General features: G+C 39.5%; 2 protein-coding genes across 3 annotated transcripts in view; one reads left to right on the top strand and one right to left on the bottom strand.

Annotated features, from left to right (window-relative positions):
- Positions 1-374: 374 nt before the first annotated feature.
- On the bottom strand, positions 375-11,856 carry eif4a3 (eukaryotic translation initiation factor 4A3). Its single transcript, XM_062970533.1, has 12 exons — positions 11,555-11,856; positions 7,931-8,003; positions 6,311-6,377; positions 5,601-5,663; positions 4,732-4,864; positions 3,994-4,074; positions 3,041-3,182; positions 2,680-2,818; positions 2,299-2,414; positions 1,664-1,771; positions 1,222-1,349; positions 375-800 (listed from the first exon to the last, which is right to left on the bottom strand). Exons 1-12 carry the CDS (start codon positions 11,718-11,720, stop codon positions 784-786), a joined length of 1,233 nt encoding a protein of 410 aa, XP_062826603.1. The 5' UTR covers positions 11,721-11,856; the 3' UTR covers positions 375-783.
- A 4,049-nt stretch (positions 11,857-15,905) lies between these two features.
- The window catches only part of ninl (ninein like), a 50,535-nt gene continuing 47,624 nt past the window's right edge, over positions 15,906-18,816 (top strand). Inside the window, exon 1 of one of the 2 annotated variants that reach the window (XM_008102699.3) lies at positions 15,906-16,182. The gene's annotated coding sequence lies outside the window, so the exon portion shown is untranslated. The remainder of the gene's footprint in view (positions 16,183-18,816) is intronic. The other variant, XM_003216102.4, reaches the window with a different exon arrangement.

Raw genomic sequence — 18,816 nt, 5'->3', positions numbered from 1 at the left:
TAGCTAGGCCCAGATAACAGATAGCCTGGGAGGGGTTATAAGAGGGTTTTCACAGTTATTCAAAGCCTATCGCCTGTCCTGTGGGACAAGACTCCTTGAAGATTTATTATTTGTTCGTCAATAAAGACTTGGTTATTTCTTTAAAGACTTCAAGGCCATCTTTTCAGGAAAATTCCTCGACGACCCTTCTTTAGGCCCCTGGCTTCCCGCTGGGCGTAAAGCGTATGTCCTATATAACAGACAGTCAGTCACAGGCCCAGTGCGTGACAGAACACCAGTCATTCAGTATTCTTAAGATTCTAATTCAACATGCTTTCATGAAACAGTTGAAATATATCACAACTTTTATTTTTTAAAAAGCCATTGAATAGATGCAAAGTTTATATGAAAATTTTATTTAAATCGGGAAGAAAGAGTGGCAAGTTGGATTGACAACACCTTATTTACAGAGATGCTACTTTACAGCTTTTGTCACACAAAATAAAAAAAATAAACACAATTCTCTATGTTGAGATAATTCTACAATGAGATTGTTCTTTTTATCACACACCCCTCCCCGCCAAATACTTTTAGCTGCTTCCATAATTAGTTTTCATGAACAAATCTTTCAGTGAATATTTTGTTCAAAAGTAGGAACTGACACTGAAGCAGATGTACATTTTATACACGTGGGGCTTAAAAGACAAGTATCAGTAAACAGCAGAATTAAAATAAAACTGGTTGCTGCTGTGTAATAAATCATGGGTAGCAGGGTCCACTTTCTCTTCAGTCCATCTTGTTTCTTCAAATAAGATCAGCGACTAGATTTAAAAAAATCATACGAGAAATAGGTATGTCAATGATATATATGCAACACTTCTTATGTCTAAATATAATAGTACTGTGTAAGATGCTTGATGGGGCTTACTGATTAAGAATGAGGTAAGAAATTAGTTAATACATTTCTACTGTCTCATGTCCAATAGAAACACGCTATAGAGCAGGCATGGGCAAACCTGGGCCCTCCAGGTGTTTTGGATTTCAACTCTCACAATTCAGAATAGCCAGTAGGCTGTTAGGGATTGTAGAAGTTGAAGTTCAAAACACCTGGAAGATCCAAGTTTGCCCATGCCTGCTATAGAGCAAATATATTCAAATGTATTCAGGGTTTTTTTTCTACTGAATTCTTAGCTACCCTGTGTGAACAAGACAGGTAAAAAACAAAAGAATTGAGAAACTCACCATTCATGGGCATTTCATCAATTTGGGTGGAATAGTACTGTTCAATGTCTCGCAAAATACGAATGTCGTCGTTTTTCACAAAGTTGATGGCCACACCTTTTCGGCCATAACGGCCGGATCTACCAATCCTGGTGGGAAAACAGTGTATTTAGGATTAAGTACACACATGCACCAATCACGACATCATGAATCTATTCAAGGTAGTAAGATAGAACGTTCCAGATATTCTAGGTCTGTGACTCCTATCACATCTGGCCATACTTTACAGCAACATACATTCCTCTGATTTAAAATGAAAGATCTGCATTAGTCATGTAACGACAGAAAGCTTTTCAGCACTTGATTTAGGAGAGCCATTTCTCTGAAATAATCTCCAAAAGTGTCCAGATACATTTCCATTCTCCAACTTTAATCTTGGGAGGGGAAAAAACCAGGTACTTACCTGTGTATATACAATTCTCTGTTGTTAGGTAAGTCATAGTTAATGATTAGGGAAACCTGAGGTACATCCAAGCCTCTGGCCCAAACATCTGTAGAAATAAGGACACGACTGCAAAAAGGAAGAAAAAGAAAAGAGGTCACTGGACTGCGAGAACTCTTTGAAACAACTTCACAATAAAAGCAGGTGCAATAGAGAGAAAAATAAACACCTCCAGCCACTAAATGAAGGAGGACATGACTGCCTTTTGAAGCAACATTACTGGGGAAGAAATGCTGTACAAAGAAGGACAAGGATTGATCATCTTCCTGATCAATGACATAAAAGGGCATGTGCAGGTGACTCCAGATTACACACACACAAATTGTCATCAAAAATCCAGCCTAATATCCCATGCAGAATTTGTAGGGAAGGAATGGGGCATGCTAAACAATCTCAACAACCGCTTTGGGTCCCTTAGGGAGGATATATATAAATGATGTAAATAAATAAATAAACAGCTGCCAAGATAGTTCTGCAATACAGTAGTATCAGAAATACTGTTATCTGAGCAATATCTCAGAAACTGGAAATAAAACAACTCTTTTTACAACAGCTAGGGCATACCTGCATCATGGCAAAAAAGAAAGCTGTCTTACCTTGCCCCAGATCTGAACTCTTTCATGATGGACTCCCTTTCCTTCTGAGGCATGTCTCCATGCATGGATGAAACAGTAAAGTTGGCTTCTCTCATCTTCTCTGTCAGCCAGTCAACCTGAGCCAGAGAGCAGCTGGAGTTACTTCAAGACAGGGCTAATTCAGAAAGTTAACTTTCTCTAGAGTAGGCATGGACAAACTTCAGCCAGCCAGGTATTTTGGACTAAAACTCCCACAATTCCTAACAACTGGAATTGAGGAAGCTGAGGTTCAAAACACCTGGAGGGCAGATGTTTGCCCATGCCTGCAAGTCCAGAGTGACTTCTGTGTTCAAGGTCTGTTCATAATCTGATTGGATCACAAAGTGTGACTTGCTCACATACCTTCCTCTTCGTGTTGCAGAAGATGACTGCCTGTGTGATAGTGAGGGTGTCGTACAGGTCACACAAGGTATCAAACTTCCATTCTTCTCTCTCTACAGCCACAAAGAACTGTTTGATCCCTTCCAGAGTCAATTCATCACTGGGGAAAGGAAGGAAACATTTTGCAGTTGACTTCAGTACTGTTTAGTATTTTGAGTCTTTTATGCCACTTTTTAACTATGCTCCTAGAATAACTTTAAAAGGTCAATAAGACAGGATTCTTTTGTAATTTAGGCCTAAAGTTTCATCAGTGTGGTCACTCATTAGAAACTATCAATACCGAAAGGAACATCAACAAGGGCAATTAAGGAAAGCCACTCACCGTTTCACCAGGATGCGGATAGGGTCGGTCATGAATTTGTTGGTCATCTCCAAGATCTCATGTGGCAAAGTAGCACTAATCAAAACTACTTGTGTTGCTGGCGGAAGGTATCTATACACATCATAAATCTGTTCCTTGAAACCTAAATACACCAAACAACAGACAGAAAAAAGAGTGCTTTTGTACTTTGCTGATCTGAAATATAGCAGGAAAACATTGGTCACAAGAAACAAATCACTAGAAAATGTAATACAAATGTCTTTCAATTATAACTATTACAATAAATGGCCTTAGTTGTTCAATACAGCTTGGGTTTCCAAAAAAAAAGCAGCGGTTACATACAGCTGACTTCTGTCACCTACCCAAACACCTAGCAGTAATTCTGCGTACTTTCAACACAGACTGTTTTTAATTCTGGAAGCTGCAGTTTTTGTACTTTCAAAGTAGAAGCCAACTTCCTTTATCTCTTTACCTTTCCTACTGAATAATGCAAGGTATATATATACTTTTTATATATACTACACCACTACAACTGCTAAATGTGGTGAATGCATTTCACTGCCAGCTCTCAAATACTTATTTGCTGCCCTATCAAGAATTGGCAAGTACAAAGGTATTTTTTTACTGATTTTACAACTGAATCTACTAACAGATTTCCTAATGAAGGGCAACACGATTTCCTGCAAAATGGTCTTCAGTAACTTATGAGGCACCACGAGAATCTTCAAGCATGGCACATCACAAAAAACAAGGACATTCTGGAAAGTGCTTTACTTCAACCAAACATGTTTATATAAATCTAAGCATAAGAGTTTTCCTGATCTGTCCAATGGGCCATAAGATATTTTAGAGACAAGATTAGGAAGCCTCTGGCTGCTACATCACCTTTTTTTTTTTAATGCACCAGCACCTATATTATATGATAACACTTCAGGACTGCAAGCATACTTTACCTTTATTGAGCATCTCGTCAGCTTCATCCAAAACCAACATTTTAATAGCACGCGTCCTCAGACTTCTGCGGCGAATCATATCTGAAAGATTTTAGGATTGTGTCAAGAAATATGAGCAGGCTATATATGCGAGTCAGAAGGAATGGTAGCTGGGAAGAAAACTCTAGCTTGGCTTTTCTAGATTAAGGTGGCCCTAATGTTGACATGTGGACTGATACTGAAATAAATTGTTCCGGAGGGTAGATGTGGCCTGCATGTCTACCTGCTGGCTATTCCTGTTCAAAAAGAACAAAGCATAGCTTGGTCCAGGCCATTGCTTCTTAAAACTATACGTCCCAACCACAAATTGGGATCTCTTAGTTTAATGAAGGGGTCACATTTGACAGCAGTAAAACGTTTCTGAACTCCACCTAGATAACAGATATTTACATGAATCAGTTAGCAACAACGTACATCGTTTATAGTGGACTCTAGAAAATGCTTAAGCTGTACTTCATAAAAAAGGAAAATCGTTTTGTTTAGCAAACCTTGCAAATTCTGATTTATTATCATTACAGTTTGATTTGTATATCAATTTTATATGCCTATATACCCAGGGTTGCCTTTAAAAAGTCTAGAAAGGGATCGCAAGTGGAAAACGTTTTAAATAGACCTGATCTAGACAGTAGAACAAGATACTGAAATGTATTTCAAGCATGAAACAAACACATTAACTCTTGGTTTTAATCATCTTCTCACCAAATACGCGCCCTGGTGTGCCAGCAACAACATGCTGCCCATAATCCAGCTTCCTGATATCTTCGCCCACATTGGTCCCACCGATACAGGCATGGCACTGGACATTCATGTAATCACCAAGAGCAAGAAGCCCCTGTAAGATCAAAGGTTTAAGAACTTAGAGGATTTCAGGGTTCTAATTAATCTGATGTATAACTAAACTTAAGAATCCTAGTAAGAGAAGTGACATCTGCAAGTGTGAAAGGCTGAAGACAGAAATATTCCCACATACGAATACATTTTCCCTTTATAATTCAGTCCGTGGCTTCCTGTTGTCCCAAGTACTCCTATCATCTTGAATAGATGCTAAGTTACTAAACAATGGAATCTGAGTTTTATTTATTGATTTATATCCCAATGGAACCCAATGTGGTGTATGAAGTCCCAGGAAGTCTATTATTGTTGTTGTTTACATAGCACCATAAAACGTACATGGTTCCACACAATACAATAAGCAAAAGCAATGGGTCTTGCCAAATATATGTGTCAATTCCATAGATACACACAAAGGAAAGGTGCCATAACAAGTTACAACATGTCACTGTAGGCAAATAACAAGTTTTCCAAATTTAAATCAAGAAGGACAACTGGTATTGTGCTATATGTTCAAGGCTATGTTGTTAAGGTGGCAGTCCAAATGCCTAGGTAAAAGCCCTAACAGGACTTCCATCTATGGAGCACCAAGACTTCATTCCATTCAACAGTACAGGTCGTTACTAGATAACTGCTGATATGACTGAGCAACTGGTTTAACAGAGGAAAAACAGTATTATCACAGGTTCCTTAACAAATTGCTATTTTCATACTTTATTGTCTTGCATCTCACTTACCTTCTGAATCTGCACTGCCAATTCCCTAGTAGGTGCCAGAATCAATGCCTGGGTTTCACGAACCTGATTGAAACAATAAGATAGAGTGAATGTAGTGAACCCATACCTTCTGTTCCATTAAATGAGTATTATACCGTGTTTCCCCAAAAATAAGACAGTGTCTTATATTAATTTTTGCTCCCAAAGATGCGCTAGGTCTTATTTTTAGGGGATGTCTTATTTTTCCATGAAGAAGAATTCACATTTATTGTTGAACAAAAAAATGAACATTTATTATATACTGTACAGTAGTTGTCATCACAAACCAGCATAACCAGACAAACTATGAATCCTATCAAGAATTTCTTATTACTACCAATATTTCCATGCACAACACTCTATGGTACGTACATTTACCAATCCTGCATGCTCTGGTGTTCTGTTCGATGGGCATGCTTCCAAACAAAAACTTTGCTAGGTCTTACTTTCGGGGGAGGCCTTATATTTAACAATTCAGCAAAACCTCTACTAGGTCTTATTTTCTGGGGATGTCTTATTTTAAGGGAAACAGGGTATGTCAGAAGTTTCCATCTTCATCTTGTTCATGATTAGGGTGGGGGGAAAGCACTTACATTTATTTTGGGTGAATTGAATTGATTTTGACATTGCCCCTAATCAGCAGCAACACTATTTGAATTCAAAATAGTATTTTTCAATCCAAAATATATTACCTGGATGTCCAGACATTGTAGGACAGAGATAGAAAATGTAGCAGTTTTGCCTGTTCCTGACTGTGATCTGGAAAGAAAAATAGTTTAATATATTCTCCCCAACCCAACAACCAAAATCACCAACTAGCAAAATGGTTTCCTAACAGATATCCATCAATTAGGGTTGTCAATTCTATCTGACAACTAGCTACTTGGTCTACAACAAGCGTTCAGTGTTCAAATGTAAATTATGACTTAATAACATTTACAGGTGAGTTCCCCATAAGATAAAGAGCTTTTTGCAATTGATAATATATCACAGTTAAAACTAGAATTCTATAATCTAGAACAGTCAGTATGAAAGCTATCTGGAATATGCAGAACTCCAATGTTAAACAGTTTGGCTACAATAAGCATAACAGAGCTTGTTCTTATACAGGGCTGAGATTCAATTTCAACAACAGTAATTAAACTTGATACTTAATTAGATAACAAATGTATCAGATTTAAGCTCATTTAATGAGACTAAACTTCTTTAATAGGATGAGGATTATGCTAATCATTCCCCAACTTCCAATCTCATATTTGCATATGCATATATTGAAAATGTTTTCTACATTAGTACTCGTTTCACATGGGATGGCTCTTTCAGTGGATTGTATGGCACTTTCCTAAATATTCTGAGCCTTATTTCAGTAATCCTCCCAAACATTCTGTAAAGTATACTGATAGCTCATTATCCTGCATTAAAGATAGGGGACTAAGAGTCTTTTCATTCCAATTAATTCATGGCTAAAAATAACATTTTAACGATGAACTTGGGAGTTAATTAAGGCTTTTATAGTACAATCTATATAGGTCGTCTCAGAAGCAGTCCCCACTGAGCTCAATGAGATATATTCCATTGTCAGTATATACAGGATTGCTTCCACAATCACAATATTGCAGCAGCTCTCTGTAATCAAACTTCTACACATAAAACCTATTTAAGTTATTGTCGACTTTGGAGAGTATAATAAAACTGTACAAGTTAATAATATACAAATACGTGATATCATCTTCTATGTCTCAAGCTTCTATGGTTGAACAATGTAGAATTAAAAGCACTATGACTTTCCTCTGAACATTAATAACCTCTTGGCAAACTAAGATACAGATGTCTAGCCTGCAAATACTTTCTAAGAAAAGACAGTACAGGAAGAAATTAAGACACATTACCATTACAAAGAATAATAATACTTATGAAAAGAGCAAAAAATACAGCTGGCCCAAAAGTGGAATTTGTGGGTTCCACTTTTGCAGATTTGATTATTTGTGGATTTGATTAATCTGTTCGCTCTAGGAATCTCTAGGTTCTCCAGCAGGAGTCTAGGGCTAATCTCTGCCATAGTGCTGCTGAAGATTCCTAAGGAGAACACTTCTCAAAGCATGTGTAGGTCCTCCAGCGTGCTTCTGTGGTCAAATTTCAGCAGAAATTGCCAATGGAATTGTGCTGGAGGACCTAGAGCAGGCATAGGCAAACTTGGGCCCTCCAGGTGTTTTGGACTTCAACTCCCACAATTCCTAAAATACAACATCAAGAATCATCTACCTTCTTGTAATCAACATGGCAATATATCTTTCATATATATCTTTACTTACTGTGCAATTACATCTCTTCCTTTAATGATCTGTTTGATTGCTCTCTGCTGGATAGCTGAAGGTTTCTCAAAGCCTAGAAAATCCATTTTTAAAATCTTTTAGCATTCCACTTACAGTTCAAACCCCAAAACATTAACAAAATGGTATTTTGACAAACCAACTATTTAGAAAGCAAAGTAGTAAGACCTTTAATGTGGTTATCTTTTGTAAGTCCTAATAATTTGCAAGGTTTACATGACTCTAAATGCAAGAAAATCCAATTACCGGTAATACAGTTCCATAAACAGTCAAGAGAAGGCAGATCGAGTAAATGTAGAACATCAGATCAGAGGAAGGCTCTGCTGAAAATTTGTATTTATTAATTGGGCAAATCCGAATGACCCCCAAATGTAGAATCATAGAGTTGGAAGAGACCTCATGGACCATCCAGTCCAACCTTCGGCCAAGAAGCAGGAAATCTCATTCAAAGCACATGCAAACTGCAGTATGTTCTTAAAATACACACTGACTAATTTTATATGGTCCAGAGTATCAAGACCATTTTTCTAGAAAGATAGAGATGTCAAAGATAGTTAAAACTCCATTGCCATGAACCCTTCCCAAACACAATGTATAGTTTAGCTTAATAAAACTGGCCCTCCTATTCCAAATGCTTCCTCTTTTTCTGGCCTCCCACCAATTTGTTGCAATAAGGAATTTGTTGGGTTTTAATCTGTTTCAATTTTACTTTGTATGTTCTTATTGTATTGTTAGCCACTTTGAGTCTCACCTTGGTGCAGGAGAAAAGTAGGGTAAAAATCGACTCAAATAAAATAAATAAATTGTATATCATATTGTTTTTAGTGTTGATAGCTACCGGTAAGTTTCCAGTCCCAATTCAAAGTGCTAGTTATCACTTATTAAGCCCTAAACAGCTTGGGTCCTGCCTATCTTCGTGACTGCATCCCCTCTATGAACGGATACGGTCTCTTAAGGTTCCACCACTGTCAAAAGCACGGTTGGTGGGGACAAGAGAAAGGGCTTTCTCGGTGGTGGCCCCCTAGCTTTGGAACTCACTTCCCAGGGAGATTAGATAGGCCCACACACTGTCCTCCTTTCATAGATGTGGCTCTTCAATCAAGCCTTTGAGAATAGACTCTAGTTGTCCTACGTAGTAAACACACATCCTGCACTTTATCCCATGCCCTCTCTCCATTACTGCAGCTGGCAATTATTTTATTCCAATATTTACAACCCGACCATGGTGCCAATAATTTACGGCCATGGTTAGAGGATTGCAGTTTGATTGAGTCTGAACTGATGTTTTATATATTGCATGAGTTTTATTTTATTTTATTGTATTTTATATTGTGTTCACTTTTATGTTGCTTTTAGGCACCTTGTGCCATCTGTAATCCACCCTGAGTCCCTTCGGGGAGTAGTGTATTATATATATTGTGGTATAATAATATAGTAGAATATAATATATAATTGTATATTATATATTACATGTAATATAATATTGAAGTATAGCGGTATAGTAGTAACGGTAAAAGTTTCCCCTGACATTAAGTCCAGTCGTGTCCAACTCTGGGGGTTGGTGCTCATCATTTCTAAGCTGAAGAGCCGGTGTTGTCCGTAGACATATATAATACTAATATTGTGCTAGACTAATAAAATAACAGTGTATATATTGATAATATTATAATGAAACAAAATATAATACTACTACTACTAATAATAATAATACTGTAATAGAGCATTAAGATTGGCTGAGGAGGTCCTGCTCTCGGTCCCACCGCCCTCACAGGTGTGATTGGTGGGGACGAGAGACAGGGCCATCTTGGTGGTGGTACCTCGGCTGTAGAACTCCCTCCCCAGCGAGATCAGATCGGCCCCCTCTCTCCTGACATTTAGGAAACTACTTAAAACATGGCTTTTTAAGCAAGCATTGGAGAGCGAGATGAAATCAAGCCATTATAACTTCAAGATTGGTGCAATGTCCAATGTTTTATGTTGTCTATGTTTAATGTTTTACAGTTTACTGGTTTTAATCTATTGTTATATGCTATTTTAATGTGTTGTATTTTGGGAGGCATTGAATTTTATTATTACTTTGTTGTGAACCGCTTTGAGTCAGTTCCCCCCAGGGGTTGAGAAATGTGGTACAGTAGTGTCTCAGTTATTCAACCTTCGCTCATCCAACATTCTGTATTATCCAACACAGTCTGCCTCCCACCCGGATACACAGCTATTTCTCTAGGCAGCAATACACAGCAGACCAACATACCCAACAACAACACAAATGCAGCCACTCTCCTCAACAAGTGGCAGACTTGTTGTAAAACATGATGTTTTGGTGCTTAATTTGTAAAATCATAACATAATTAGATGTTTAATAGGTTTTTCCTTAATTCTTCCTTATTATCCAACATTTTCACTTATTCAATGTTCTGCTGGCCCGTTTATGTTGGATAAGCAAGATTCTACTGTATATAAATGAAACAAACAAATAATATAGCAATACTAATGTATTAACTATAATTACTACTGATAATATATAATAATATATAATGCTACACTGTTATATTACTGCATATTTTAAGTTGTAATGCTTTTGATTGTGAACTGCTTTGAGTCTCTGTAGGGAGAGATAAAGTGGGATATAAATAGTGTTATTCACCGCTTTAGGTGTCTCCGTACACGGGAAAAAGTGGGATATAAACAAAAGCAACAATAACAGTAGTAATCATTGTGGCTTTTAATTACAGTAGAGTCTCACTTATCCAAGCCTTGCTTATCCAAGATTCTGGATTATCCAAGCCATTTTTGTAGTCAATGTTTTCAATATATCGTGATATTTTGGTGCTAAATTCATAAATACAGTAATTACAACAAAACATTACTGTGTATTGAACTACTTTTTCTGTCAAATTTGTTGTATAACATGATGTTTTGGAGCTTAATTTGTAAAATCATAACCTAATTTGATGTTTAATAGACTTTTCCTTAATCCCTCCTTATTATCCAAGATATTCGCTTATCCAAGCTTCTGCTGGCCCGTTTAGCTTGGCTAAGTGAGACTCTACTGTACCTTTAAGCATTTTAAAGTATGCGTATATTTTTTTTCATGAAAAAGGCGAGGAGAAACAAGGGCGAAAGGTGCTGATTAATTTTAGTACAGTAGAGTCTCACTTATACAACATAAACGGGCCGGCAGACTGTTGGATAAGCGAATATGTTGGATAATAAGGAGGCATTAAGGAAAACCCTATTAAACATCAAATTAGGTTATGATTTTACAAATGAAGCACCAAAACATCATATTAGATAACAAATTTGGCAGAAAAAGTAGTTCAATACGCAGTAATGCTATGTAGTAATTACTGTATTTATGAATTTAGCACCAAAATATCACGATATATTGAAAACCTTGACTACAAAAATGCGTTGGATAATCCAGAACATTGGATAAGCGAGTGTTGGATAAGTGAGACTCTACTGTATGTGTTTTAATCATTTTGCTTTCAGTCGGGGGGGGGGGGTTGAAGCTGCTTTTTAGAAAAATAATTATAAATAAGAGTCGAGCCTCAATGTGGAGGGCTAAGCTTGGAAAGAATGAGAATCTTGTCCCTCCCCGCTCACCGTAGGCGTATATGCCGCGGAGGAGATCCTCGCGTAGGCCCATGGTGTCGAAGGTGGGGGTGACGTCCACCTCTTCGCTGGTCTCGAACTCCACCTTTGTCATGTCTTCCTCCTTCAACAGCCGCTTCCGCGCCGACCCCGTCGTGCCGCCCGTCGTCCCCGACATGCTTCCCGGCCAAGTCGTGCCTCCCGCCGCTTCCCTGCACGCGTTTCTCCCTCACAGGCCGTGAAGAGGCTTGCAATACCGCAGGATAGGCCGCAACTTAACCGCGCATGCGCCCTCAGCTCGGCTCAATGACGTAGATGGTGACGCTTGACGTAAAACATACGTTCAGCCAATGTCCGCTCCTTTCCAAAGAGAGTCGTAACGGACACTAACTAGGCGAGATTTTACGCATGCGCTCTAATGCTCGACGTCATGTTTGCTCCTCCTTCAAACAATCATTTACGCATGCGCTTTAACCCTTTCTCGACCCTGTCTCCGTGACGTCAGCAAACGTTCGCTCCTCTAAATAGAGTCGCTAACGAGACTAGGCTTCGCGCACGCGCGCTAATGCTTCTCTCTGAGCAACGTTCGCGCTTCTTTTACAGAAGTTACACAGACAGGAGGCATTTGCGCGTGCGCACTAACGCGTTCACGGTGCTACTCGCCAAAGACTTACGCTTAGCGACGTTTGCTTTTGCCCATAGAGATATGTATTAATAGAGTCACAACAGGCAGGGATTCTTTGTCCGAGACTTCATTTCCCAGAATTCGCGAGTGTTTGCTACGATGTGAGAGTCTTCTGGGAGTTGAAGTCCAAAGTTTGCCTACCTCAGAGAGTGTGACTTAGTTTTTTGTGGGTAAGCTGCGATTTGAACCCAGGTCTCCAGTCAGGGTCAAATCCTCAGAGAGTATGATCAAGGCTGTCCCTCTACAATGCGGCTTTCCTCTTTTCCTGCATCCTTCTACTTCACCAAACATTATTGTCTTTTCCAGTGAGCCCTGTCTTCTCATATAGGGCAGTCTCATATTTCTCACCTTGGTTTCTAGGGAGGGTTCAGGCTTGATTTGCTTTAGTTGGAAGAGATCCCAAGGGCCATCCAGTATGATCACATTCTGCTGCACAGGAACACACAATCAAAGCACTCCTGACAGATGGACATCCAGCCTCTGCTTACAAACCAGAGAAGGAGGGTGACATTAAAAATTAATATTCTACAGGGAATCCGGGCTGTGGCGCAGGTTGGAGAGCAAGCCAGCTGCAACCAGCTGCAATGAATCACTGACCAGGAGGTCATGAGTTCGAGGCCCGCTCGGAGCCTATGTTTGTCTTGTCTTTGTTCTGTGTTAAAAGGCATTGAATGTTTGCCTATATGTGTAATGTGATCCGCCCTGAGTCCCCTTCGGGGTGAGAAGGGCGGAATATAAATGCTGTAAATAAATAATAAATATAAAATTGTTAACCTATAGGGAGCTGATCCTCTCGAAGAATTTAACCAAAAGGGCCTTAAATACAATTGGCTCCTATACAGACAGTTACGTGAGAAATTTAAATAACTACACGTTTTCAGGCTGTGAAAACATGGTTTGATGTAGCTATGGACCAGAAGCTGAAAGGACTTTTATCATGTATGTGAAATAGAGCAATTTTAAACGGCAGTGAATAGTGAGATCCGGGCCACAGATATCAGAACTCAGTATCTGCGCTTCAAGTTTTGTTATGCGGTTACCAGAATCAGCAACAGGCTGCCCTGTAGGTCTGCGCACTTGGCAAGACGAAGAAGCTCAATATTCCCAAATATTGGAATCTCACCAAGTTGAAGAAGAAGCCACCAAGGCATTTATCCAATCAGCTGAAAGCGATGCCAGCTCGCTGTTATCTGCCAAAGATGAGATACCATTACACTGAAAAACAGACATTTTTATACAGTACAGTCTTTTGAAATTCCCGCTCCCTCCCCAGCTGTAGCCAGCTCCCACTCTTTTCTGCTTTGGTCAGACTGGAATAACACTGTCTAGTTCTGGGCAACACAATTCAAGCAAGATATTGACAAGCTGGAAGGTGTCCAAAGAAAGGTGACCAAAATGATCAAAGGTTTGGAAGCCAAGCCTTATGAGGAGCAACTTAGGGAGCTGGATATGTTCAATTAGAGAAAAGAAGGCTAAGAGGAACTTGTTTTCTGCCACTCTGGAGACTAGAACATAGAGCAATAGCTTAAAATTGCAGGAAGGAAGATTCCACTTAAAACAGTAGTAAAAACTTCCTGATGGTAAGAGCTGTTCGGCAGTGGAATATGCTACATTGAAGGGTGGTGGAGTCTCCTTCTTTAGAGGTTTTTGAGCAGAGATTCACGCTCTGACTTACAAGAAGCACCTCTTGAATATCAAGCAAAAAGTGCGTGTTAGAAGTAATATCATACAAAAGCTGACTGGCACAACCTGGAGATCACAACCAGACACAGTGAAGACATCTGGCCATGCGCTTTGAATACGCATGCCCAGGTTGGAATACATCTCACCACGTTAAAACAGTGGATGTGGCTTTTAATGAGACATGCCGTGTTATCACAGGATGTCTATGCCTTACGCTGCTGGAGAACTCTTTAGCCGGTATTGCATCACCTGATATCCACCAGGAAGTAGCAGCCAACAATGAAAGGACCAAGGCATTGATATCTTTGGCCCATCCTCTGTTCGGATATCAGCCGGTAAGCCAATGCCTTAAATCATTAAATAGCTTCATAAGATCTACAGAGATACTCGCAGGAACACCTCAGCAAGTGAGAGTCCAAAAGTGGCAGGCTAAAACCCAGAACCTCAATCAGTGGCTGATACCAGATGGGAAACTCCCTCCTGGGCACACACAAGACTGTGTGACTTGAAAGGCGCTGAACATACTGCGCTCTGGCACCACGAAGTGCAGAGCTAACCTTAAGAAATGGGGGTACAAAAGGGAGTACATGACATGCGAGTGTGGAGAAGAGCAAACCACAGACCACTTACTACAATGCAGCCTGAGCCCTGCCACATGCACAATGGAGGACCTTCTTACAGCGACACCAGAGGCACTACAAGTAGCCAGTTGCTGGTCAAAGGACATTTAGTATAATGCCAAGTTTTTAACTTTGTGGATTTTAATAAATTACAACTGTATTCTCGATTCACTTCTGACACAATAAATAAATAAGCAGAGGTTGGAAAGCCATCTGCTGGGAGAGTTTTGACTGTGTGTTCCCTCATGGCAGAATGGGGTTGGGCTGGATGGCCCTTGGGGTCTCTTCCAACCTGGGATTCTCTAAGCCAGAGGTCCCCAAACTAAGACCTGGGGGCCGGATGCGGCACTCCAGGGTCATTTACCTGGCCCCCGCCCTCAGTTTTATAACATAATATTTTTACATCATTTCAAATAATATAATATATTGTATATACATATAATATTGATAATAATATAATGTTATACAATATAATACTAATAATAACATATAATAATATTAATTATATGATATATATTACATATAATATTACAGTATAGTGGTATAGTTCAATATAATAATATATAATGCTAATATTGTGCTATGCTAATAATATAATATATTGTATGTGCATACAGCTGCTCTGGGTCCCCTTCGGGGTGAGAGGGGTGGGATATAAATGTAATAAATAAATGTAGTAAATGAATAAATAAATAATTTTAGACTTAGGCTCGCCCAAAGTCTGAAATGACTTGAAGGCACACAACAACAACAACAATCCTAATTCACTTGACTATCTCATTGGCCAGAAGCAGGCCCACACTTCCCATTGAAATCCTGATAGGTTTATGTTGGTTGCAATTGTTTTCATTTTTAAATATTGTATTTCATTGTTGTTGTTGTTTTGCACTACAAATAAGACATGTGCAGTGTGCATAGGAATTTGTTCTTTTTTTCCAAATGATAATTCGGCCCCTCCACAGTCTGAAGATACAAGTTTGTAAAGTCTGCTATATAAAGTCTCCACAGTCTGCTATACAAGTTTGAGGACCCCTGCTCTAAGCATTTCCCAGGCCTTAACCTGGTTCCTGCGCTGCAGTTTGTTATCCTGTATGATATGGTCACTGCAGATGTGCCCTTGACAGCGTCTGTTTTTTGGTTTTCCCCTATTTTCCCAGCGTTGCAGTAAGATGCAAGGCACCTGATGGAGGGTGCATTTACACTGTAGAATGAATGCAGTTTGGCACCACTTCAACTGTCCTGGCTCAATGCGGTGGCATCATGGGAGTTGTAGTTTCACAAGGTCTCCAGCCTGCTCTGGGCAAGAGTGCTGGAGCCTCGCCAAACTACATTTCCCATGACCCCATAGCCTTGAGCCAAGGCAGCTCAAGAGGTGCCAAGCTGCATTAATCCCACGGTGCAGCTGCAGGCAGGGACTCTGGAGGAAGAAGAGCCAAGCCAGGAGGAGGACGGGGGCGGCCTGCTTAGCCGGTCCAGCCCCGGGGAGGGGCCTCCGAAGGGAGGGAGAAGCCCCGGCAAAGCACGCCGCTTTGGGCTTCGGAGGGACACAAAGGAGAGCCTCTGGAGCAAGGCTTGGCTTCCCCTTCCCTGGAGATGCTGCTCCTGCAGTTTCTGCTCTGAGAGTTAAAGCAACAAGTAGGAGGAGGGCAAAGGTGAGTGCTGTGCTTGTTTTAGGGGTTCAGGGTTGCTCCTGCGCAGGATATTTTTAAGGCATCTCACCTTCATGTTGAGTATCGTACTTGCTTTAGGGATTCAGGGTTGCTCCTGTGCAGGGACCTTATAGGATAGCCTATCTATAGGATATAGTGTAGAATATCCCACCTTGACAAGAATGCTGTGCTTGCTTTAGTGGTTCAGGGTTGCTCCTGCGCAGGGACCCTATAGGACAGCCCACCTATAGGTAAAGAAAATGCTACTTTTACAGGGAGACTGTGCTTGCTTTAGTGATTCAGGGTTGCTCCTGCGCAGGGACCTTATAGGACAACCCACCTATAGGATAAAGTAAAGAAAATGCCACTTTTAAAGGAATACTGTGCTTGCTTTAGTGATTCAGGGTTGCTTCTGCGCAGGGACCTTATAGGACAACCCACCTATAGGATAAAGTAAAGAAAATGCCACTTTTAAAGGAATACTGTGCTTGCTTTAGTGTTTCAGGGTTGCTCCTGTGCAGGGACCCTATAGACAGCTCACCTATAGGAGCTATATACTGTAATAAAGAAAATGCCACTTTTACAAGAATACTGTGCTTGCTTTAGGGGTTCAGTGTTGCTCCTACCGGTATGTAGGGACTCTATAGGCTATAGCAGGGGTCCCCAAACTAAGGCCCGGGGGCCGGATGCGGCCCTCCGAGGTCATTTACCTGGCCCCCGCCCTCAGTTTTATAATATAATATATTGTATATACATATAATATTGATAATATTATAATGTAATACAATATAACACTAATAATAATACCATATAATAATATTAATTATATATTCTATATTACATATAATATTACAGTATAGTGGTATAGTTCAATATAGTAATATATAATGCTAATATTGTGCTATGCTAATAGTATAATATATTGTATGTACATATAATTTGTAAGCCACTCTGAGTCCCCTTTGGGGTGAGAAGGGCAGGAAATAAATGTAGTAAATAAATAAATAATAAATAAATAAATTTTAGACTTAGGCTTGCCCAAAGTCTGAAATGACTTGAAGGCACACAACAACAACAACAACAACAACAACAATCCTAATTAACTTGAATATCTCATTGGCCAGAAGCAGGACCACACTTCCCATTGAAATCCTGATAAATGTATGTTGGTTAAAATTGTTTTTATTTTTAAATATTGTATTGTTCTTTCATTGTTCTTGTTGTTGTTGTTGTTTTTGCACTACAAATAAGACATGTGCAGTGTGCATTGGAATTTGTTTGTATTTTTTTTTCAAATGATAATCCGGCCCCTCAACAGTCTGAAGGATTGTGGACCGGCCCTCAGCTTAAAAAGTTTGAGGACCCCTGGGCTATAGTATAAAATATCCCACATTTACAAGAATAATGTGCTTGCTTTAGGGGTTCAGGGTTGCTCCTATGCAGGAACCCTATAGGACAGCCCACCTATGATAATAATATAATAATACTTTATTTACCGCCCTATTTCCTCAGGGGACTCAGGGTGGTTTTCAGTACAACAGAAACAACTATATCTATAGAATATAATATAGGATATACCTATATTTTTTACAATAATACTATGCTTGCTTTAGGGGTTCAGGGTTGTTCCTATGCAGAAACCCTATAGGACAGCCCACTTATATGATATAGTATATAATATCCCACCTTTACAGGGATACTGTGCTTGCTTTAGGGGTGCAAGGTTACTCCTATTTAGGGACCCTATAGGACAGCTCACTTATAGGATATAGAATATAATATCCCACCTTTACAAGAATACTGTGCTTGCTTTAAGGGTTCAGGGTTGCTCCTATGCATGGGCCCTTTAAGATATAATAATCCTAATCCTAATAATAAGACCACAGAAAACGAAGAAGCAAAAATACTCTGGGATTTTAAAATCCAAGCAGAAAAATACCTGCCACACATACCAAATATAACGGTTGTGGAAAAGAAACATGTTTTTATCAGGGACATTGTAGTACCAGGGGACAGTAGAGTAGAGGGCAAAGTGTTGGAAAAGATTACAAAATACAAGGACTTAGAAATTGAAATTGGACAGTTATGGCAAAAGAAAACAACAGTGGTACCAGTCGTGGTTGGTGTTCTTGGAGGCATTCCAAGAAACCTCGAAAAGCACTGGAAAACCCTTAATTTGGAGAGAACGTCAATCCACAAGCTGTAAAAGGCAACACTTCTCGGGACTGCACACATTCTACAAAAATCCCTCTAATATCCTAGGCCCTTAGGAAGAGCCCGATATTCAGAGACGTATCCCAGACACTTGGACCGAATTTGCATATGTGCTATGTTGTTATGCAAATAATAATAATAATAATAAGTGTTCGACTTCTGATTTTGTAATACGAAATCCAGCATATATATCTCATTTGCTGTGTTGTACTATTTCTGTCAATAATAATAATAATAATAATAAATATTTCTTACCCGCCTCCCATGGCTCGAGGCAGGTCACAACACAGTAAAAACACATACAAAATTCAATAAAAGTTCTACAAACACATATATTAAAATGCAGTAGTATCTCACCTTCATGTTGAGTTTTGTACTTGCTTTAGTGGTTCAGGATTGCTTCTATGCAGGGACTCTATAGGA

The sequence above is a fragment of the Anolis carolinensis genome, chromosome 1 (genome assembly GCF_035594765.1).
Source record: "Anolis carolinensis isolate JA03-04 chromosome 1, rAnoCar3.1.pri, whole genome shotgun sequence".
Taxonomy (NCBI): domain Eukaryota; kingdom Metazoa; phylum Chordata; class Lepidosauria; order Squamata; family Dactyloidae; genus Anolis; species Anolis carolinensis.
This window is presented reverse-complemented; position numbering and strand designations above follow the sequence as displayed.